This window comes from Symphalangus syndactylus, chromosome X, assembly GCF_028878055.3.
Source record: "Symphalangus syndactylus isolate Jambi chromosome X, NHGRI_mSymSyn1-v2.1_pri, whole genome shotgun sequence".
Classification (NCBI taxonomy): domain Eukaryota; kingdom Metazoa; phylum Chordata; class Mammalia; order Primates; family Hylobatidae; genus Symphalangus; species Symphalangus syndactylus.
In genome coordinates, this window is record NC_072447.2 from 111,174,972 (window position 1) to 111,193,309 (window position 18,338).

General features: G+C 37.1%; 1 protein-coding gene across 2 annotated transcripts in view; it reads left to right on the plus strand.

The window, feature by feature from the left end:
* Nucleotides 1–17,994, plus strand: part of DNAAF6 (dynein axonemal assembly factor 6) — a 40,423-nt gene extending 22,429 nt beyond the window's left edge. For both annotated transcript variants that reach the window (XM_055268563.1, XM_055268564.1), the window contains 2 exons: nt 12,664–12,749; nt 16,914–17,994. In XM_055268563.1, the coding sequence (XP_055124538.1) occupies nt 12,664–12,749; nt 16,914–17,043 (216 nt within the window). In that variant the 3' untranslated portion in view covers nt 17,044–17,994. The remainder of the gene's footprint in view (nt 1–12,663; nt 12,750–16,913) is intronic.
* The last annotated feature ends 344 nt before the right edge of the window (nt 17,995–18,338 follow it).

Below are 18,338 nucleotides of genomic sequence, written 5' to 3' on the forward strand. Positions count from 1 at the left end.
CCATCCCTCTTCCCAAAGCTCTCACTGTAATGGGTGTGCTATTAGGTTGGTGCAAAAGTAATTGCAGTTTTGCTATTACTGACTACTGGTTATTGCCAGACTGACTGAAGTACTGGACCTCTTGGGTGCCAGTTGAGGAGTATGGAAAAAGGAACTATAGGTACAAAAATATGTAGCAAGATACCCTAATTCTCCATAGGATTATTTGTGGCAGGAAATGAGATGGGTGTATTGGAAAAATAGGTCAGCAGATTCTCATTTTCACCCATGGTGCCAAAATCCAAAAATGAATGGGGCTAGGGTTATTGGTATTCTGCCAAATTACCCTTTGTTTGTTCTAGAAGAGGGGAAAGGCAGCTTGCAGATAGCTTGATGCTCTTTTACCTAGAATGAACACATATTTTGATGTTTTACTTTGATAGATCTATATTGATAAGGGGACATTCTGATATCCAAGAAACAAGCCACTAAGCCTATTTTTTCCCAACATCACCTGCTCCCTAGGATACGATTCTTCCCCCATCTTTAAATCTCACTGAGAATGGGATGAGAGTCAGGGATGGGATAGAAGTCAGTCACCATCTGGCAGACAGACACAACCAGGAGTCGCAGGTTTATCATACATATTTATCTCAGAAAGTGCTATCAATCATTTTGAGCAAAGTATTTGCTCATCCTCTAAGAATTCACTTGCTTCCTGAATGGTCTGCTCTTCAAATCCTGATTTCTTTCTTAAGGTTAAAACAGTTATATTTGTTTACTTTTTTCTTTTTTTTTTTTTTTTTGAGACAGAGGCTCACTTTGTTACCCAGGCTGGAATGCAGCCTCAACTCACTATAGCTTCGGCCTCCCAGATTCAAACAATTCTCCTGCCTCAGCCTCCCGAGTAGTTGGGATTCCAGGCATGCACCACCAAGCCTGGCTAATTTTTGTATTTTTAGTAGAGATGGGGTTTCACCATGTTGGCCAGGCTGGTCTTGAACTCCTGACCTCAGGTGATCCACCTGTCGGCCTCCCAAAGTGCTGGGATTACAGGCGTGAGGCACTGTGCCTAGCCTATATTTGTTTACTTTTAATGAAAAAATGTATTTGGCTGCTTGATAATGAAATAGATTTTGTTTTCCATTCTATTCCACTCTAGAGGATGGACCTAGTTTTTTTTTTTGGTAGGCTTCCTGATTATGTTAACCTTGTTTGATTGGTTGTATACCAGACCATGTGGCAGAGGGAAGGATATTTGATCTGTACTATGATTCCTTATTGTCAGTTCCAGGCAGCACAGTAAACCTTCACTTAAATTTCTAATAGTTGTCTCAGTAATATATTCATAATATATACATTTATAGTTAATGTCATAACACTCCTTCATAGTGATGGTGGTTGGGAGACATGGTAACAAGTACTTCCTTAAAAGCTAATCTAATCATATAGACAGTATACTTCTGATTATGAAAGTAATATATATGTAAAATTTTAAGCAATACCAAAATTAGTAGAGTTGATGATAAAAGTCCATCATAATGAGTTGGAGAAAAATTGAAAGAAAGAGTGTGTGTGTGTTTGAAATAGGCTATGGTCAAGGATGGAATAAAGGTAAAGGATGTCATACACATATTACTTCATATATGTAGCAGTAATTTTACATTTTGATGATGTCATTTGGAGGTTTCATCAAAATATCTGAATCACATGGTCTGGAATCCTTGAGCTGGACCTGGCAGAATCTCCTGATTCCATGCAAGCAGATTCACAGATTTACCTTGGAAATTACCAATACTTGAGGGATGAATAAAGGTAGAGGAACTGAGAAGGATATTCAGAGATGGGAGGGAAACCATAGTAGTATCTGCTGCTGTCAAGCAGGATTAGGATGCAGAAGGAACTTTGAGATTTGTCAGTTAAGAAGTCTTTGGTGATCTTTGGAAGAGAGCAGCTTCGGTGGCATGGCCAACACCAGATTGAAGAAAGCTGAGAAGTGAAGAGGAAGTGAGGAAGAGAAGCCAGCAAATATAGATTGTTCTTTGAGGAAGTTTAGTGGTGAAGAGGAGGAGAATGAGGAAATGATTTTTGAGAAGGAGGCAGGATTTAGGGGAGTTTTTTTAAGACAGGAGAGATTTATGTATGCATTTTAGCTGATGACAAGAATGCATGCATTCATCCATGTAATATTTAGTTCCTACTGTGTCACTAGAGCTAATGAACAAACTAAAAAAAAAAAAAAAAAAAAAGTAGTCATGGTATGGGCCTCTAGGTGGAGGCATTTTTGGTTGTCACAATGATTACAGAATTTTTTGTTTTTTTGAGATAAGGTCTTGCTCTGTCACCCAGGCTGGAACGTAGTGGCTTGATCTCAGTTCACTGCAGCCTCAAACTCCTGGGTTCAAGCGATCCTTCCACTTCAGCCTCTCTGGTAGCTAGGACTACAGGCATGCGCCACAATGCCCTGCTAATTTTTGTTTTTTATTTTTTGTAGAGACAGGGTCTCATTATGTTGCCCAAACTGGTCTCAAACTCCTGGGATCAAGCAATTCTCTCACCTCGGCCTTCCAAAGTGCTGGCATTACAGGCATGGGCCACCATGCCCAGCTGATTACAGGATATTATTGTCATTTAGTATTCAGGGCCAGGGTTGCCGTAAATCTTGCAGTAAGAGGTATAGTCCTCAAGAATGAAGAATTGTCTTACACAAAATGCCCATATTGCTTTCCTCTAGTTTAAAAACACTGGTTAGATAAAGAGGGATTGAAGATATGAGGGTGCTGCTACTCAGCAGCATTCCACCCTGTTGACTACTCTTTTTTTTTTTTTTTTTTTTTTTTTTTTTTTTTTTTTTTTGAGACAGATTCCCGCTCTGTCGTTGAGGCTGGAGTACAATGATGTGATCTTGGCTCACTGCAAACTCCACCTTCTGGGTTCAAGCTGTTCTCCTACCTCAACCTCCTGAGTACCTAGGACAACAGGCACGCGCCACTACGCCTGGCTAATTTTCGTATTTTTAGTAGAGACGAGGTTCCCAGGCTGGTCTCCACCTCCTGGCCTCAAGTGATCTGCCTGCCTCAACCTTTCAAAGTGCTGAGATTACAGGCATGAGCCACCGCACCCGGCCTGCTCTCTCCTTGAAACACAGTTTTCTCTTTACTTTAATGACCCCATTCTCACTGAGGAGTGAGGAAAGACTTCACTCTTTTCTTCCGAAATCACTAGGCATTCCTCCTCTCTTTCACTCGCAAGTCACTGGCTTTTCCTATTCTGCCTTAAGTTCTCTGGAGATTTGACCTATGTCTTTTTTTTCTCTACCTATTCTCTTTTCACCTAGTCTCATAGCTTTAAATATCATTTATCTCTCTAGCTCTGAACTCTCCCATGGGCTTTGGATTCATATAACTCTTAACCCTCGCTCTGTCACCCAGGCTGGAGTGCAGTAGCGCGGTCTCGGCTCACTGCAAGCTCCGCCTCCCAGGTTCACGCCATTCTCCTGCCTCAGCCTCCGGAGTAGCTGGGACTACAGGCGCCCGCCACCGTGCCTGGCTAATTTTTTGTATTTTTAGTAGAGACGGGGTTTCACCGTGTTAGCCAGGATGGTCTCGATCTCCTTACCTCATGATTTGCCCACCTCGGCCTCTCAAAGTGCTGGGATTACAGGCGTGAGCCACCATGCCCGGCCTCATATAACTATTTACTTGGCATCTCTTACTTGTTTAATAGACAACTCAAACCTAACATGTCTAAAACAGAACTCTTAATTGTCTTCCATAAACCTTTTTCTCATTCATCTTCTTTGTGGCAATAACATTCACCCAGTTGCTCAAGCTAAAAACCTAAATCATCCATCATTCCTCTTTCCTTTATACTTCACGTCTAATCCATCAGCAAGTATTACTGGCTGTACCTTCAAAATATATTCTAAATCCATCTAATTTTCATTACCACTGCAATTGCTATCATGTTACTAACCATCATCATCTCTATCTGGACCATTATGAGTCTCTAATGGCATTATCTCCCTGCTTTGACTCTTCATTCCCTATAGCCTTTCCACACAGAGTGTAAGAGATCCTTTTTAAAAGTAAATCAAGGCCAAGCACAGTGGCTCACACCTGTAATCCCAGCACTTTGGGAGGCCGAGGCGGGTGGATCACCTGAGATCAGGAGTTCGAGACTAGCCTGGCCAACATGGCGAAACCCTGTCTCTGCTAAAAATACAAAAATTAGCCGAGCATGGTGGTGCACTTCTGTAGTCCCAGCTACTTGGGAGGCTGAGGTAGGAGAATTGTTTGAACCTGGGAGGCAGCAGTTGCAGTGAGCAGAGATCACGCCATTACACTCCAGCCTGGGCGACTCTGTCTCAAAAAAAAAAAAAAAAAAAAAAAAGTAAATCAGACCACATCACCTCTTTGCTTACAGCCCTCAATGGCTTCCTGTTCCACTTACAGAACAAAATCCAAACTCCTTATCTTAAAAGTAGGGAAGGGCTCCGTCTGATCTGACCCTTACCTACTTTTACAGTTTCATCCAATGTGACACTTTCTTCCTTGTTTGTTATGTTCTGCTTATCCTGGCCTTCTTTTTGATCCTTCAATATGCCAAGTTATTTCCCGATTCCTTGTTATTCATTCCACCTAGGTATTCAACCTAGTCCCTCAGATAATGAAATTTTACTTCTTCCTTTCCAATCATTTTAACCTATTTCTTGTTTAATTGCATGTTAGTACCTCCAGAACTATATTATGCAATAATAGTGAATACTGAACTTTATTTCTTATTTCTCACTTTAAATTTTTAAAAATTAAAAAAATATGAGTATGTAATAGAGATACACCATTCAGCCATTAAAAAAAGAGATCCTGTCATTTGAAACAACATGGATGAAACTGGAGATCATTATGTTACATGAAATAAGCCAGGCACGGAAAGATAAACATCACACTTTCTCACTTATTTGTGGGATCTAAAAATCAAAACAATTGAACTCATGGACATAGGGAGTAGAAGGATGGTTACCAGAGAATGGGAGGGGTCATTGAGGGAGGGGAAGTGGGGGGTTGGTTAATGGGAACAAAAATATAAATTTCTCACTTTAATTGGAATGGTTCTAGTGTTTCTTCATTTGGTTAGATACTGACTTTTGGGGTATGTGTTAAGGATCTGTTCATCTATTCTTATTTTAAGAGTTCTAAGTAAGAATAGATGATGAATTTAATCAAATGCCTCTTTACCATTTGTGAAGATCATATGATTTTTTAGTTTTTATCTATTGGTAAATTGTATTGGCAAGTTTCTTAATATGGAACCATCCTTGCATTCATTCATTCATTTAATCAACAAATATTTGTTGAGTGCCTATGATTTGCCACTAAGTATTTTATGAAAACTCTCATTAACAATGATAAGCTATAGGAAAATGAAAAAAAATTAAAGGTGATGGGTCTCTGTTTTGAAATTATAAAAATATTTACCTCTGAAGTATAAAAATGTAGAGGTGTGTATTGTCCAAAACTAGGGCAAAAAACCAGTAGGTCATCTTTTTAAATTGATGGATAGATTTCTTTTTTTTCCTTTTGTTTTTTGAGACAAGGTCTCACTCTGTTGCCCAGGCTAGGGTGCAGTGGTGCAATCTTGGCTCACTGCAACCTCCACCTCCCGGGTTCCAGTGATTCTCCCACCTCACCTTCCTGAATAGCTGGGATTACAGGTGCATGCCACCACACCTGGCTAATTTTTGTATTTTTTCTAGAGATGTGGTTTCACCATGTTGGTCAGGCTGGTCTCAAACTCATGGTGTGAAGTGATCCACCCACCTTGGCCTCCCAAAGTGCCAGGATTACATACATAAGCCACTGTGTCTGGCCAGATGGATACATTTTGATAATGCTACCACTTTGAAACAGTCCAGTACTATATTACCATACCTGTCTTTTTAAAAATAGTTCAAGATGCATGACTCCTCTCCCATCACAGGAATCAAGAGTCCTCAGAGGCCTCTTGTGGCTTTCCACAACTTATTGTCCCATATTTTTATGGCCAGTTCATGCAGGCACCCCATAAGCCTTTTTCCCAACATATTACCATACCTGTCTTTTTAAAAATAGTTCATAGATGCATGACTCCTCTCCCATCACAGGAATCAAGAGGTACTGTTCTAAGTATAGAGGATAGCACAGTAAACAAAACATAAACATCACTGCCTTCACAGAGCTTACCTTATTGTGGAAGAGATAAATAAAATAAACACATAAATTGTATTGTACATTAGAAGGTGAAAATGCTCTGAGGAGAAAAGGGGGAGGAAGTGATAGGGCATACTAGAGTTGGTGGTGGCTGAAATTTTTAATAGTGTGGTCATGAAAGCCTTCACTAAGAAGGCAATATTTGAGCAGACACCTGAAAGAGATGAGGAAGTGAGGTTCCAATGTTATTAAGGGTTTTGTTGTTGTTGTTGTTGTTGTTGTTGTTGTTGTTGTTGTTGTTTGAGACAGGGTCTTGCTCTGTCACCCAGGCTGGAGTGCAGTGGTGTTATCTTGGCTCACTGCAGCCTTGACCTCCTGGACTCAAGTGATCCTCCCACCCCAGCCTCCCAAGCAACTGGGAGTACAGGCGCGCACCACCATGCCCAGCTACTTTTGTATTTTTTGTAGAGACAGGGTTTTGCCATGTTGCCCAGGCTGGTCTTGAACTCCTGAGCTCAAGTGATCTGCCCATCTTAGCCTCCCAAAGCGCTGGGATTATAGGTGTGCACACCACACCCAGACTAGAAAGGTTAATCTAAGTGAATATTTAAAACGCCAAGATTTAAGACAGGAGGTAATCTTAGAAATATCAGTAAAGAACAAGTAACTATTCTTAGAGAAATCAGGGGAAGTGTCCCAGGAAGTAGTAAACGATTCCAACAAGATGGGTAATAGGTGGTATCGTGTAAGAACATGAGTTTTTACGTTGTATATGTTTTAGGTGTACAACATGATGTTTTGATATATTCTCAGTAAAGTGATTACTACAGTCAAGCTAATTAATATATTTATCATCTCAGGTAGTATCTTCTGTGTATGTGGGGGGTAAGAGCACCTAAAATCTACTCTCTTAGAAGATTTCCACTACTTGGTATAATATTAACTATAGTCCTCATGCTGTACCTTAGAGCTCTAGATTTATTCATGCTAAATAACCCAAGTTTGTACCCTTTGACCTGCATCTCTTCATCTCCCACCCCACCTCTAGTAACCACCGTTCTTCTCTCTATTTATATGTATTAGATATTTTTTAGGTTCCACATTTAAGAGAGATCATGCAGTATTTTTCTTTCTGTGTCTGGCATTTTTCACTTAGCATAATGGAGGACATGAGATTTTTTTTTTAACTGGAAGAAAGGGACAGGCCCAGTGTTATAAAGGAAATAGGAGGGAAAAAAAACTGGCGCCAACTGAGAAGACTATAGGGGAAGCAGTGTAATCGGGGAGATCCAGATTTCAGTTAGATTAAGAAGTTGAGAATATTCAAAGAGGCTTAAGAGATAAGGGATGATGTACTATGTATTCCAGAGGACCTAATGGAAAAGGCTCAGGATTTGATGAGGGATGGAAAATGGAGACATAATAGGAGATATGAAGATCCATATGGTAGTTATGTGATAAGCAATGATTTGGGAGTCTGAGACTTCTTATGGTTATTGACAAATAGAGTTAAAAGCATAATGAATTTAGTTCTGGTGGTCTCAAGACAGGTAGTGGTGGTGAGGCTGTGATTATTTTGGGGAAGAGGGTGAGTGCCAATGGAGATATGGGTGTCTGTAGATGAATGTTCTTACTACAGAGTGAGTTGAGCTTACTCTTGACCCCTGTGATGGAGAGGAGGTATGCATCTATGAAGCATTTTTAAAAAGACAGGTGTGGCAATATAGTACTGGACTGTTTCAAAATGGTAGCATTATTGAAATTTATCCAACAATTTGAAAACATGACCTATTGGGCCTTTGCCCTAGTTTTGTACAATACATACCTCTATATTTTTATAGTTCAGAGGTAAATCTTTTTATAATTTCAAAGCAGAGATCTAATACCTTTAATTTTTTAAAATGTTCCTATAGATTATCATTCTTCATGAGAGTTTTTATAAAATACTTAATATGGCTGCAGTGGAAAAAAACATCTCATACATGTTTCTATAGTTAAACAATGGGAAATTAAACAGTTGAAGCAATTCAGAATGAAATCTACCCAAACTTTTTCTGTTAATCAGAATTTCCTAATATTGTTAAGTTTCAAATGGGAACTCAAATAGCCTTCTTTCCTAAGAATCAAATGTGCAAGGAGTGGTTGCTGTATTTCTGTCAAATGGAAATATTCTTATAATATCTAGAACCCACAAATAAATTAATTTAGAATATCTTCCAAAGTGTCAGTCCAAACCCTTCAGTGAAGCAGCTTCACTGAAATATCAGTAAATAGTGCTGGTCAAGTTACATATAAGATGTTTTTTACTTATTCTTCTCATCGTGGTGATGAAGTGACAGTTCAAGAGGAAACCTAGAATGGATGACCTCCATGGAACACCTACTATTTGGACTTCTCTTGTCAATTTTCAAACATCTTATAATATGATCATAGACATTTATCTGAGGAGCTGAGAAGCCTGTTAATCACTTACAAATTATAGGAATATGACCTTTCAGGAACCATCTTGTCATATACATCTCTCATAAAAACATGACAGGAAAGAAGAGATTTGAAACTCACAATAATAATCACTCAATAATGACTCCCCTAGTAAGTCAGCTCTCTCACAGCACATAGAGGACAATAAATGAAGGCCGAGGAAAACAATTTGCAAGCACTTTAACCTTCCTTTACCTCTCTTGAGGGAAGCCTCGAAGTAAATTCCCAGAGAGAGACTGAGTAGTTTTTACTACTTGCCTGAAGAGAAGCTGAAAGTGGGAAGTAGGGATCTCACAAACCTTAAATTATGGGCTTTTTTCCTGTTACTTTTTATTTGTAAGGACAGAAGGCAGATATTTGAAATAAAGTTAGTGATGGATACTGGGGTAACCAGCTTCCAGCATGGCACCCAATAATTCTCACCTCCAGATATTCTTCTCTTTGTGTAGCCCCCTCCCATATTGAGTAGGGCTGACCTGTATAACTAATAAGATTTTTTCTTAATGAAAAAGTGTAATCTATGAGGCTACATTCTAAAAAAGGCATTGCTTCTGCCTTCATCTTTTGGATCCTTTACTCTGGGGAGAATACAGCTGTTGTATCCTAAGGACACTCAAGCAACACTATGAAGAAGTCCATGTGGTGAAGAGCTGAGGCCCCTTACAAACAGCCATGTGAGTGAACTATCTTAGACACAGATCCCCTAGCCCTAGTCAAACCTTCAGATGTCTACAGCCACAGCCAACATCTTGACTACAGTCTCATAATAGAGCCTAAGCCAGAACCATCTAGCTAAGCCATTTCCAAATTCCTCATGCACGAAAACATGTGGGATAATAAATGTTTATTGTTGTTTTGAGTTATAAATTGGGGGAAGGTATAATTTGTTATGCAATAATAGATGACCAGTAAACAATAAATAATAAGGGGCTGGGCATGGTGGCTTACACTTGTAATCCCAGCACTTTGGGAGGCCAAGATGGGAGGACCACTTGAGCCCGGGAATTTGAGACCAGCCCGAGCAATATAACAAGACCCCTCTCTACAAAAATAAAAATAAAAATAAATTAGCCAGGTGTGGTGGTGCGCACCTGTGGTCCCAGACACTCAGGATGCTGAGTCAGGAGAATTGCTTGAGCCCAGGAGGTCAAGACTGCAGTAATCCGTGATCACACCACTGCACTCCAGCTTGGGTGACAGAGTGAGAGCCTGTCTCAAAAATAAATAATTAATTTTTAAAATGTAACAGAATTTAAACCTAAGTTTGATTCCAAAGGTTGAGTTCTCAAAAGGTTAAAAGTTTCCCAATGAATTTTTAAAGTTTTCCTTAGTTTACCTATTAAAATAACTTATTCTTTAAAACAAATTCAATTTGCACCCTATGTAAAGAAAGGAACATCAATCCCTTTAAATTGTTTGGTCAGTGACATCGTCCTATATTTACTAATGTTTAACAAGTTAGGTCTTGAGCGCAATCAGTTAGAGGTCAATTAATATCCATGTCTGTATTCCAGATATTTGTTTTAAAGTATTGCTGAAAAAATCTCATGCATATGTCAGGAGTTGTTTTTCTGTTAAGATTCCTCATTGAGTCTTCTGTCTTGCAAGATATTAATGTGTGCGATTCCACCTAATTTGTGCCTTCTCTTGTCTCTTCTCTGAAACCACTGTAGTATATAATTTTAATTTCCTTAAGAAGAAAAATTAGTGAGTTGTTTCTGAATTGCCCTTCACTAGAACAGCAAATGATTTTCAGAACCACTTTAAAGTTCTACCCAGAAATTGTATCTAAATTTTGCGTGTCATAATTTTTTCCTTTCTCAATTGGCATTTTAACCCTGGAAAAATAATATTCTGCCATGAAAATTCTAAACATTTCAGACTAAAGAAACAAATATTTGTATCTCTTCTTTGAGGTGACATGAGTTAACATGTGACGTTAAAGATCTCAATTTGACTATCAGACCTGAGTATTAGAGTAAAAATGGATGGGACGTTCTTTGTCGAATAGAATGCCCATTTACTTTGAGGCAGAGCACCTGTAACTACCCCCTGAGAACTGTATGTCTCTCACTTGTAGCATCTCTGATTATGAAGATCCAAATTTTCAAAATATAAATTAGGAGGCAATTTTTTGTTGAATGAAAATGTTAGCTATAGTATTTAGATAGTAGCACCTGTAGAGCTCTATTTACAAATCTTTGTTTATATACAGATTTAATAAAGTAAAATATAACTCACAAGCATGTATTGCTCCAAACACATTATATTGCAAAAACACAACTGCCTACTTTAAGCTTCTTACAAGAAATCTCAATTTGTCACATTATTTATTTGATATGTATTTTCCTCATAACTTACTGCTTTCCCTCTGGCCATTAGAGCCATGAATTCACCAGATGTCCAATATTTCAAGTCTTCTATCTCATTTTAGAGAAAGCTTCATAATTTACCTGAACCTTAGGCTGCATTTTCTTCATTTCTTTGTTTATGGAAACCATATGCCATGCTATCCTATATATAGACATCAACTTCCATCAGAAAGAGAAAGCATGTAGAGAGTAAGAGATAGACTTTGTGTTGTGGTAAAAATACACATAGTATAAAATTTACCATCAGTGACATTTAGTATATTCACGATGTTGTGCAACCATCACCAGTATCTAATTCCAGAACATTTTCATCAGTGCTAAAGGAAACTCCATACCCATTAAGCAGTTACTTCCCTCTTCTCCATTTCCCCAGCCCCTAGCAACCACCAATCTCTTTTCTGTCTGTATAGATTTGCCTATTGTGGGCTGGGCGCGGTGGCTTACACCTGTAATTCCAGCACTTTGGGAGGCTGAGGCGGGCAGATCACAAGCTCAGGAGATCAATACCATCCTGGCTAACATGGGGAAACACCGTCTACTAAAAATACAAAAAATTAGCCGAGCGTGGTGGCATGCACCTATAGTCCCAGCTACTCTGGAGGCTGAGGCAGGAGAATTGCTTGAACCTGGGAGGCAGAGGTTGCAGTGAGCCGAGATTGCCCCTCTGTACTGCAGCCTGGGCAACAGAGAGGGACTGCGTCTCCCACAAAAAAACAAAACAAAACAAAGATTTGCCTATTGTGGACATTTCATATAAATAGAATCCTATAATATGTGACATTTTGTCCCTGGTTTCTTTCACTTAGCATAATGTTTTCAGGATTCATCCATATAACAGTACTTTATTCCTTTTTATGGCTGAATAATATTCCATGGTATGGATACAACACATTTTGTTTTTTCCATTCATCAGTTGATGCACATTTGGGTTGCTTACACCTTTTGACTATTATGAATAGGGCTCCTATAAGCAAAAACATTATGTACATGTTTTTGTTTGAAAACCTGTTTTCAGTGCTCTTGGGTACATACCCAGGAGTGGAATTGCTGGGCCATATGGTAATTGAGATGAAACATTTAGAGTGAAATCTTACTAAACCAATAAGTTGTCCTTTTGGAGAGGTGGAAGTCATATTGTTATTTCTCTTTTGTTTTGATAACATAACAGCTGAACTCCCACACCTCCCTAGAAAATGTGGTATGGAAATTTATGCCAGAAGACTATAAGATGGCATCACCAACTCATACCCAACATGAGAGCTAAACTTTTTTTATACAAATTGCCAACTGATATAAAGGCAGTTGAAGGTCCCCAACTCTAACAGGCATACTGCTATGTACCTTCAGAAAATGAAGGTTACAGTCAAGTAACCAAAGTGTTTCTGTATAGCTTTGGAGCCAGAAACCTTAGTCAGATTACAGGAGGTTACCCTTGGGCCACTCACTAAATTTCTCTGTTGTAGTTTCTCCATCTGTAAAATGGGGATAATAATCTCTGCTGCTCAAGATTGACATAAAGATAGGGCATAGCCTGGCACATAGTTGACAATAAATATTAGTCTCTTTTCCCCATATATTCTTACATTCTTCAAATTAATTGCTCTCTAAGATATCAGTATTTTTCTTCTCATTTTCTCTTTCAGGCTAAAATTAAATTGCCAAATACAAACCCTTCTGATATTCAAATTGATATCCAGGAAACAATCCTTGACCTTCGTACTCCTCAGAAGTGAGTAAAACTTAGAACTGGAATAGTGTATTATAATATTAATGAGTCTTCAGTCAATTTTTTTTAATGTACAGTTATTTTGTATCACCCCTAAAGTCTGAAGAAAAGTGGAAAATTTTGTTAATCGTTCAAATGTTTGATCTACATTAATATAAATATAAATATGTTTGGAAATACTTGGGCTTTTTTCTACTTTGCATCCGTACATTTGGAGTGGGTTAACGCTATCAAAACACAATTCTTGACACCCAGATACAGTTTATCTGTCAGAAAAAATTACTAGAAATGAAAATGCCATTAAGTTGTAAGTCTTATATGTGGTTTTTGTACATTGATTACATAAGGGAAGCAATATCTTTACACTTTTGTCATTTTGTGGGGCTGTAAGGTTAAATTTGATTGTTTTCATTTAAATCAACAAAAAGGTCTTGCCATCAGTTACTATCTAAATACCTCACTGCTTTGTGCACATCTTATCTGAATATAGAGCAGTGAGCACATACTGGTTCATTGCAGTGGTCCTAACTCTGTAACTCATGAACATTTCAAACTAGATTTGGGAGGCAGGCAGTTGCTGGCACATTTTCTTCCTTCCATTATCAGTACCTGTAATTCTCCTTTGTTGAGCTTAGGACTTCAAGAAAATGACAAGGAGATCCCTCATACAAAAGATTCCTATGTGTAAACAACCCAATATGCATATGTAGCTTAATCTTGGCTTCTATAGTAAATGCATTTAACCCAAAATGGTCTACAGATAAATATGTATCAAATGTTTTCTCATTATTTACATCATTTCAAAAATGTATCCTCACAGAACAATCATCTCATGTTATAAAAATTATATTCACTATTTCTGCTGTTTACTTCAAGGCGTATTGTACCCTTTCTGTTGCATTTGATACACGAATTTACTCTTCCACATAACCTTTACAAGGAAAATTGGTTAGATGAACAATCTTCCATGATATTTGCAAGCTTGTTAAAAGCACACATATGTCTACACACCATGGAGTTAATTTCCGTTTCCCTAGCCATTCTCACTGTCTGTAAGACTTTCATTTAGTGGATTCTGATGGATATCTGTAATGACGGCACAGCCATAGCAGCTACCTAAAGATTGACGGAGACAGCAGAAATACTGAATACAATTTTTATAACATGAGATGTTTGTTCTGTGAGGATACATTTTGGGTTAAATATACTTTTCCACATAGAACATGGGCTACACAGTAGGTCCTTTGGATCATAATGTACTTATATATTAAATGCATAGTGCAGAGAGGTACCATCTCTTAAGAAAACCTGCTTAACTAAGATAGAAGACAGAAGATATAATTAAGGTTTTTATCATGTTTCCTAAATACTTGAGAATCCTTTAGAGCCATGCTTTTCTCTGAAATTGCATTATCAGGAATGTGTCTTGTTTTCGAGTTTATTGATATTCACACCTACTTTCTTTAGTTTCTAACTTTAACTTCATATAACACTATGTTTATCCAATCCAAGAAAGGTTTGAGAGGGCATTCTGTTTTTGTATCTATAAGGCAGAAACAAGCGAATTTATTTTAACTGAATTGACCAGTGGTTTCTGTCAAACAATAGTCAATTGCATTCGAATTATCAATAAAACCCAGGTATTTACCAAAATAAATAAAGCAGTTTACCAAATTCTTCACTTTTTTCAATTGGTTGTTTTGGCATGTAGATACCCAACATGGAGTAAATGCAGAGGAGGAAAGACGGAGAAAATTGGATAATTTACCAGGATCTCTTAAGTCTTTATATGAGATTTCATTATTTTTCTAAGTGAATTCTAAGAATTTCATAAATGAATACCTTGAATGTGATAATAATAACACATTCTAAAGACAAATGTAAGCTAATTTTTGGTTGAGTGCTGCTTTAGATTACTCACACATTTGCTGTGCTCCTTTAGTTCAGATTGGGAATTGACTGATTTTCAAAGACTAATACCTAAAAAAGAAGTTTTCTAAATGAAATGGTTGAGTTGCAGCTCAGTAGCTATTTCTGCACTTTCTTTGAAAATAGTTATGTCTCCTTCAGTAAACCTTAAAAAGGTTTTTAACCCAGATATGTAAGTCAAATAATTTTGTTAATTATATAAGATAAAAATTTCATTATGCGAATATGCTGGGAACCAGGATGTCTTTTGCTTAAATCTCTTGTGAGCAACATCAACTTAAACTCTCTAATATAAATATAAGCATGTAAGTCTCTAAACTTGAGTTTACTGTAGAGATTTATTTTTGTATTTACATTCATGTATTATTGTTTGCATTTAATTTCTAATGAAAATTAACGCTGGATGAACCTTTGATCACTGCCAAGACTGTAACTTCTGAAAATGCAAATACATTGTCAATGTAAAAGTAGAGGTATTGGGTTTAAATGTTTGTTCATATCTTACAGTACTAATCTATGGTAATTATTCAAATGTTATTTTGTGGTGACCTGAATACTTGCTTCATTTATTTACTCACTCATTCATTTATTTATTCACTCAACATTTATAAAGTCTTCCACTAGACACTAAGGGAGCACCGAGATAAGATACATTTCTGTCCTTCCATGAATTGTACATGGATAAGTATTTGGAGAATTTTTATTTTGTTTAAATATAAATCTCAGTATAGATAATAAGACAGTAAAACAGACGACAAAAATATTTCCCTTCTCCTAAGAGCCTAAATCAGTTGTACAGTTCTACTGTTCAACATTTTATTATGTGAAGCCATACTACTTAGAACTACACAGAAATGCAGGCGTAGATGGATCATTCCAATGGCCACTAACTGTCTCTTTTGAATTTATTTCTCTCTGGACAAAGAAGTGCACATTGTCATTGGAACTCCTTCTTCAGCTGATTTATAGTTGTCTTTTAGTGCAATGAAGCTACCATACTAAGCTTTGCTTTCTTTTAAAAGTGAATATATTATCATTTATAGAATAAAGTATAAAGGAAATCTAAGTCTAGCACAACCTATATTGTAAATAGCTTCAAAGGATGGGCTCTAAACGGCTTTTGCACTCACTTTTTTTTCCTGAGATGCCAAATATTACAGTCTACATTAAAATGCATTGCCACTTAATGGCAACGTATTCAGGTGAAGTGTTTTCCCTACCCCACATGGAATGGAACAAGAGTCACAGAAAATTTATCCTTCAGGTTCCATAAATGTGTAATAAATACTTTTAATTAACCCAGTCATCTGAACTCAGGTTTTTGCAAAGGAATAAAGAAGGAATTGATTTTCAAGGGTTTTGTTTTCAAATACATACTAGTTCTCAATTCAAGAACCCAATAAGTGCCCCTAAAAATACCACATTCCTTTACTTATTTGGATATTATACCTTCTAAAAGAGCATCCTGTCCACCTTTTATAGAGATACTCAGACCTTCTCTACTGAAAATGCGAGGTAACAAGTGTTTCATGCATTTAATTTTCTTCCAAAACCAGCATGTGCTGACCCCATGCATAATTTAGATTCATGCCAATACGGCAGAATTATGGATGTCTCATCCCAGCAATGCATCTAAAGCATAAAACTATCCAGCAACTGAACTATAAACCACAAAATAAACCTAGCAATCTATCACAGGGAATTTTTGTCAATGCATAGTAGAAAGAATCAGAAGCAAGGAGAGAGAAGCACTTTCATTGATTTGGTGTTGAAATCATTCCCAGCCTCAGTTTCAAAAACTACACCTGTGGTAGAGACTCTGCTTAAATCTGTGTTAGCAGAAGTGTTATAGAGCCATTCCAATTCTCAAATTTGTATCCGTTGGCCACATTGCATCTATACATAAGTACGAGTGGCAACAGATCTGTCCAGCAAACTTAAAAGTTGCATAGTTCTATTTCTATGCCTGTAAACATAGCCTGAGACTATGTAAAATGAGGTCAATTCGGAGAAAAATAAGGGCGCCAAAACAACTGCTTGGATTTTTAAGTCCAAAAAAACTGGTATACTGTTTGCGTTATTTAGGCATATTTTTGATCCAATATTTACACTATCTAAATATTGGGGGGGGGGTTGGTTTCTAACATTCTAGTGGCATATGTTGTTTGCAATTGTCTTATTGAAAGTGATACATCATTTTAGGAAGCTAAGGTTTCATTTTGTTATTGTTTTTTTTAGGAAGCTGCTGATAACTCTTCCTGAGCTGGTGGAATGTGCCAGTGCCAAAGCATTCTATGTCCCAGAGACTGAAACTCTTGAAATCAGTATGACTATGAAAAGAGAGTTAGATATTGCTAATTTCTTCTGAAACTGCATGAAAAAGATAAAAAGTAGTAAAATGGCATTGGTAACAATTAAAAAACTTTGAAAAAATGATTGTTTTCTATATTCTCTTTATTATTCTGACATATTTTTGAAAGGGACAAAATTCAATTCTAGTGATATTGTGACCATTTACAGTAATTTCTATTACTCTGTTAGGAAATATGTTTCCTTGGCCGGGCGCAGTGGCTCACACCTGTAATCCCAGCACTTTGGGAGGCCGAGGCAGGCGGATCACTTGAGGTGAGGAGTTTGAGACCAGCCTGGTCAACATGGCGAAACCCCGAAACCCCGTCTCTACTAAAAATATGAAAATTAGCCGGGCGTGGTGGCAGGTGCCTGTAATCCCAGCTACTCCGTTTCAAAAAACAAACAAAAAAAGGAAATATGTTTTCTTATGTAAATAAACTATTCTATTTTTATAGTGATAGCTGAGTAGAATATTTACTGGTTAAAAAATTAGAATATTTCATGGTCAATTACATAATTGAAATATGATCATGAAATAATTAGTCCACTTATTTCAGTAGTCTAAAAAACTGATTATTTACACTTACACTGTGATACAATCAGTTGCATAGCAGTTGGTCATTATTATTACCAGAGAATTTTATTTGGTTGCTTTTTCATTGATTTGAGCAAATGATTTACAGTGTTCTCCATTTAGGCTCTCACTATTGTTCTGGAATATGCAGGTAATAAATAGTTTGATGTACCATACTATCAGCATATTTACTTGAGTAAGGAACACTTTTGTGCACACAGTATTATTTGGCTTATTCAGTTGTGCTTTTAATGCTTGGATATAGTTAGGTTAAAAACATTTTTTATATGCACTAATAATTATTAGCATTGCCTTTTGGGGTACTGTATATGTAGTCAATTGAAATCCTTGACTTTAAAATAAATATAAAGAAAAGTGTGGCACATTTACAAATCCTGTTTGCTCTCATTTCCTATCTTTCTTCTTAAATAGATATATCTATTTTAGGAATTGTCTCAATGTCCCCTCCTTCTTCTATACTGTATTGCATATGTTTATTTCCAAATTATTTATGAATACATTATAAAGCTTGTGTGACTTGGCTTCACACATTATTGTAGAACTGTGGAGTTACCAAGGAGTAAATTTTGAAAAGATGAACAATGAAAAGATGTTCATCACTTCTATATGAACTATTAAGGGAATAAATACTCTAGCAGATATTTTCTAAAGTTAATTATCTATGTACAACTACCAAGCATCTAGTTTGTGACTAGATGAAATGATGAAATAGAATG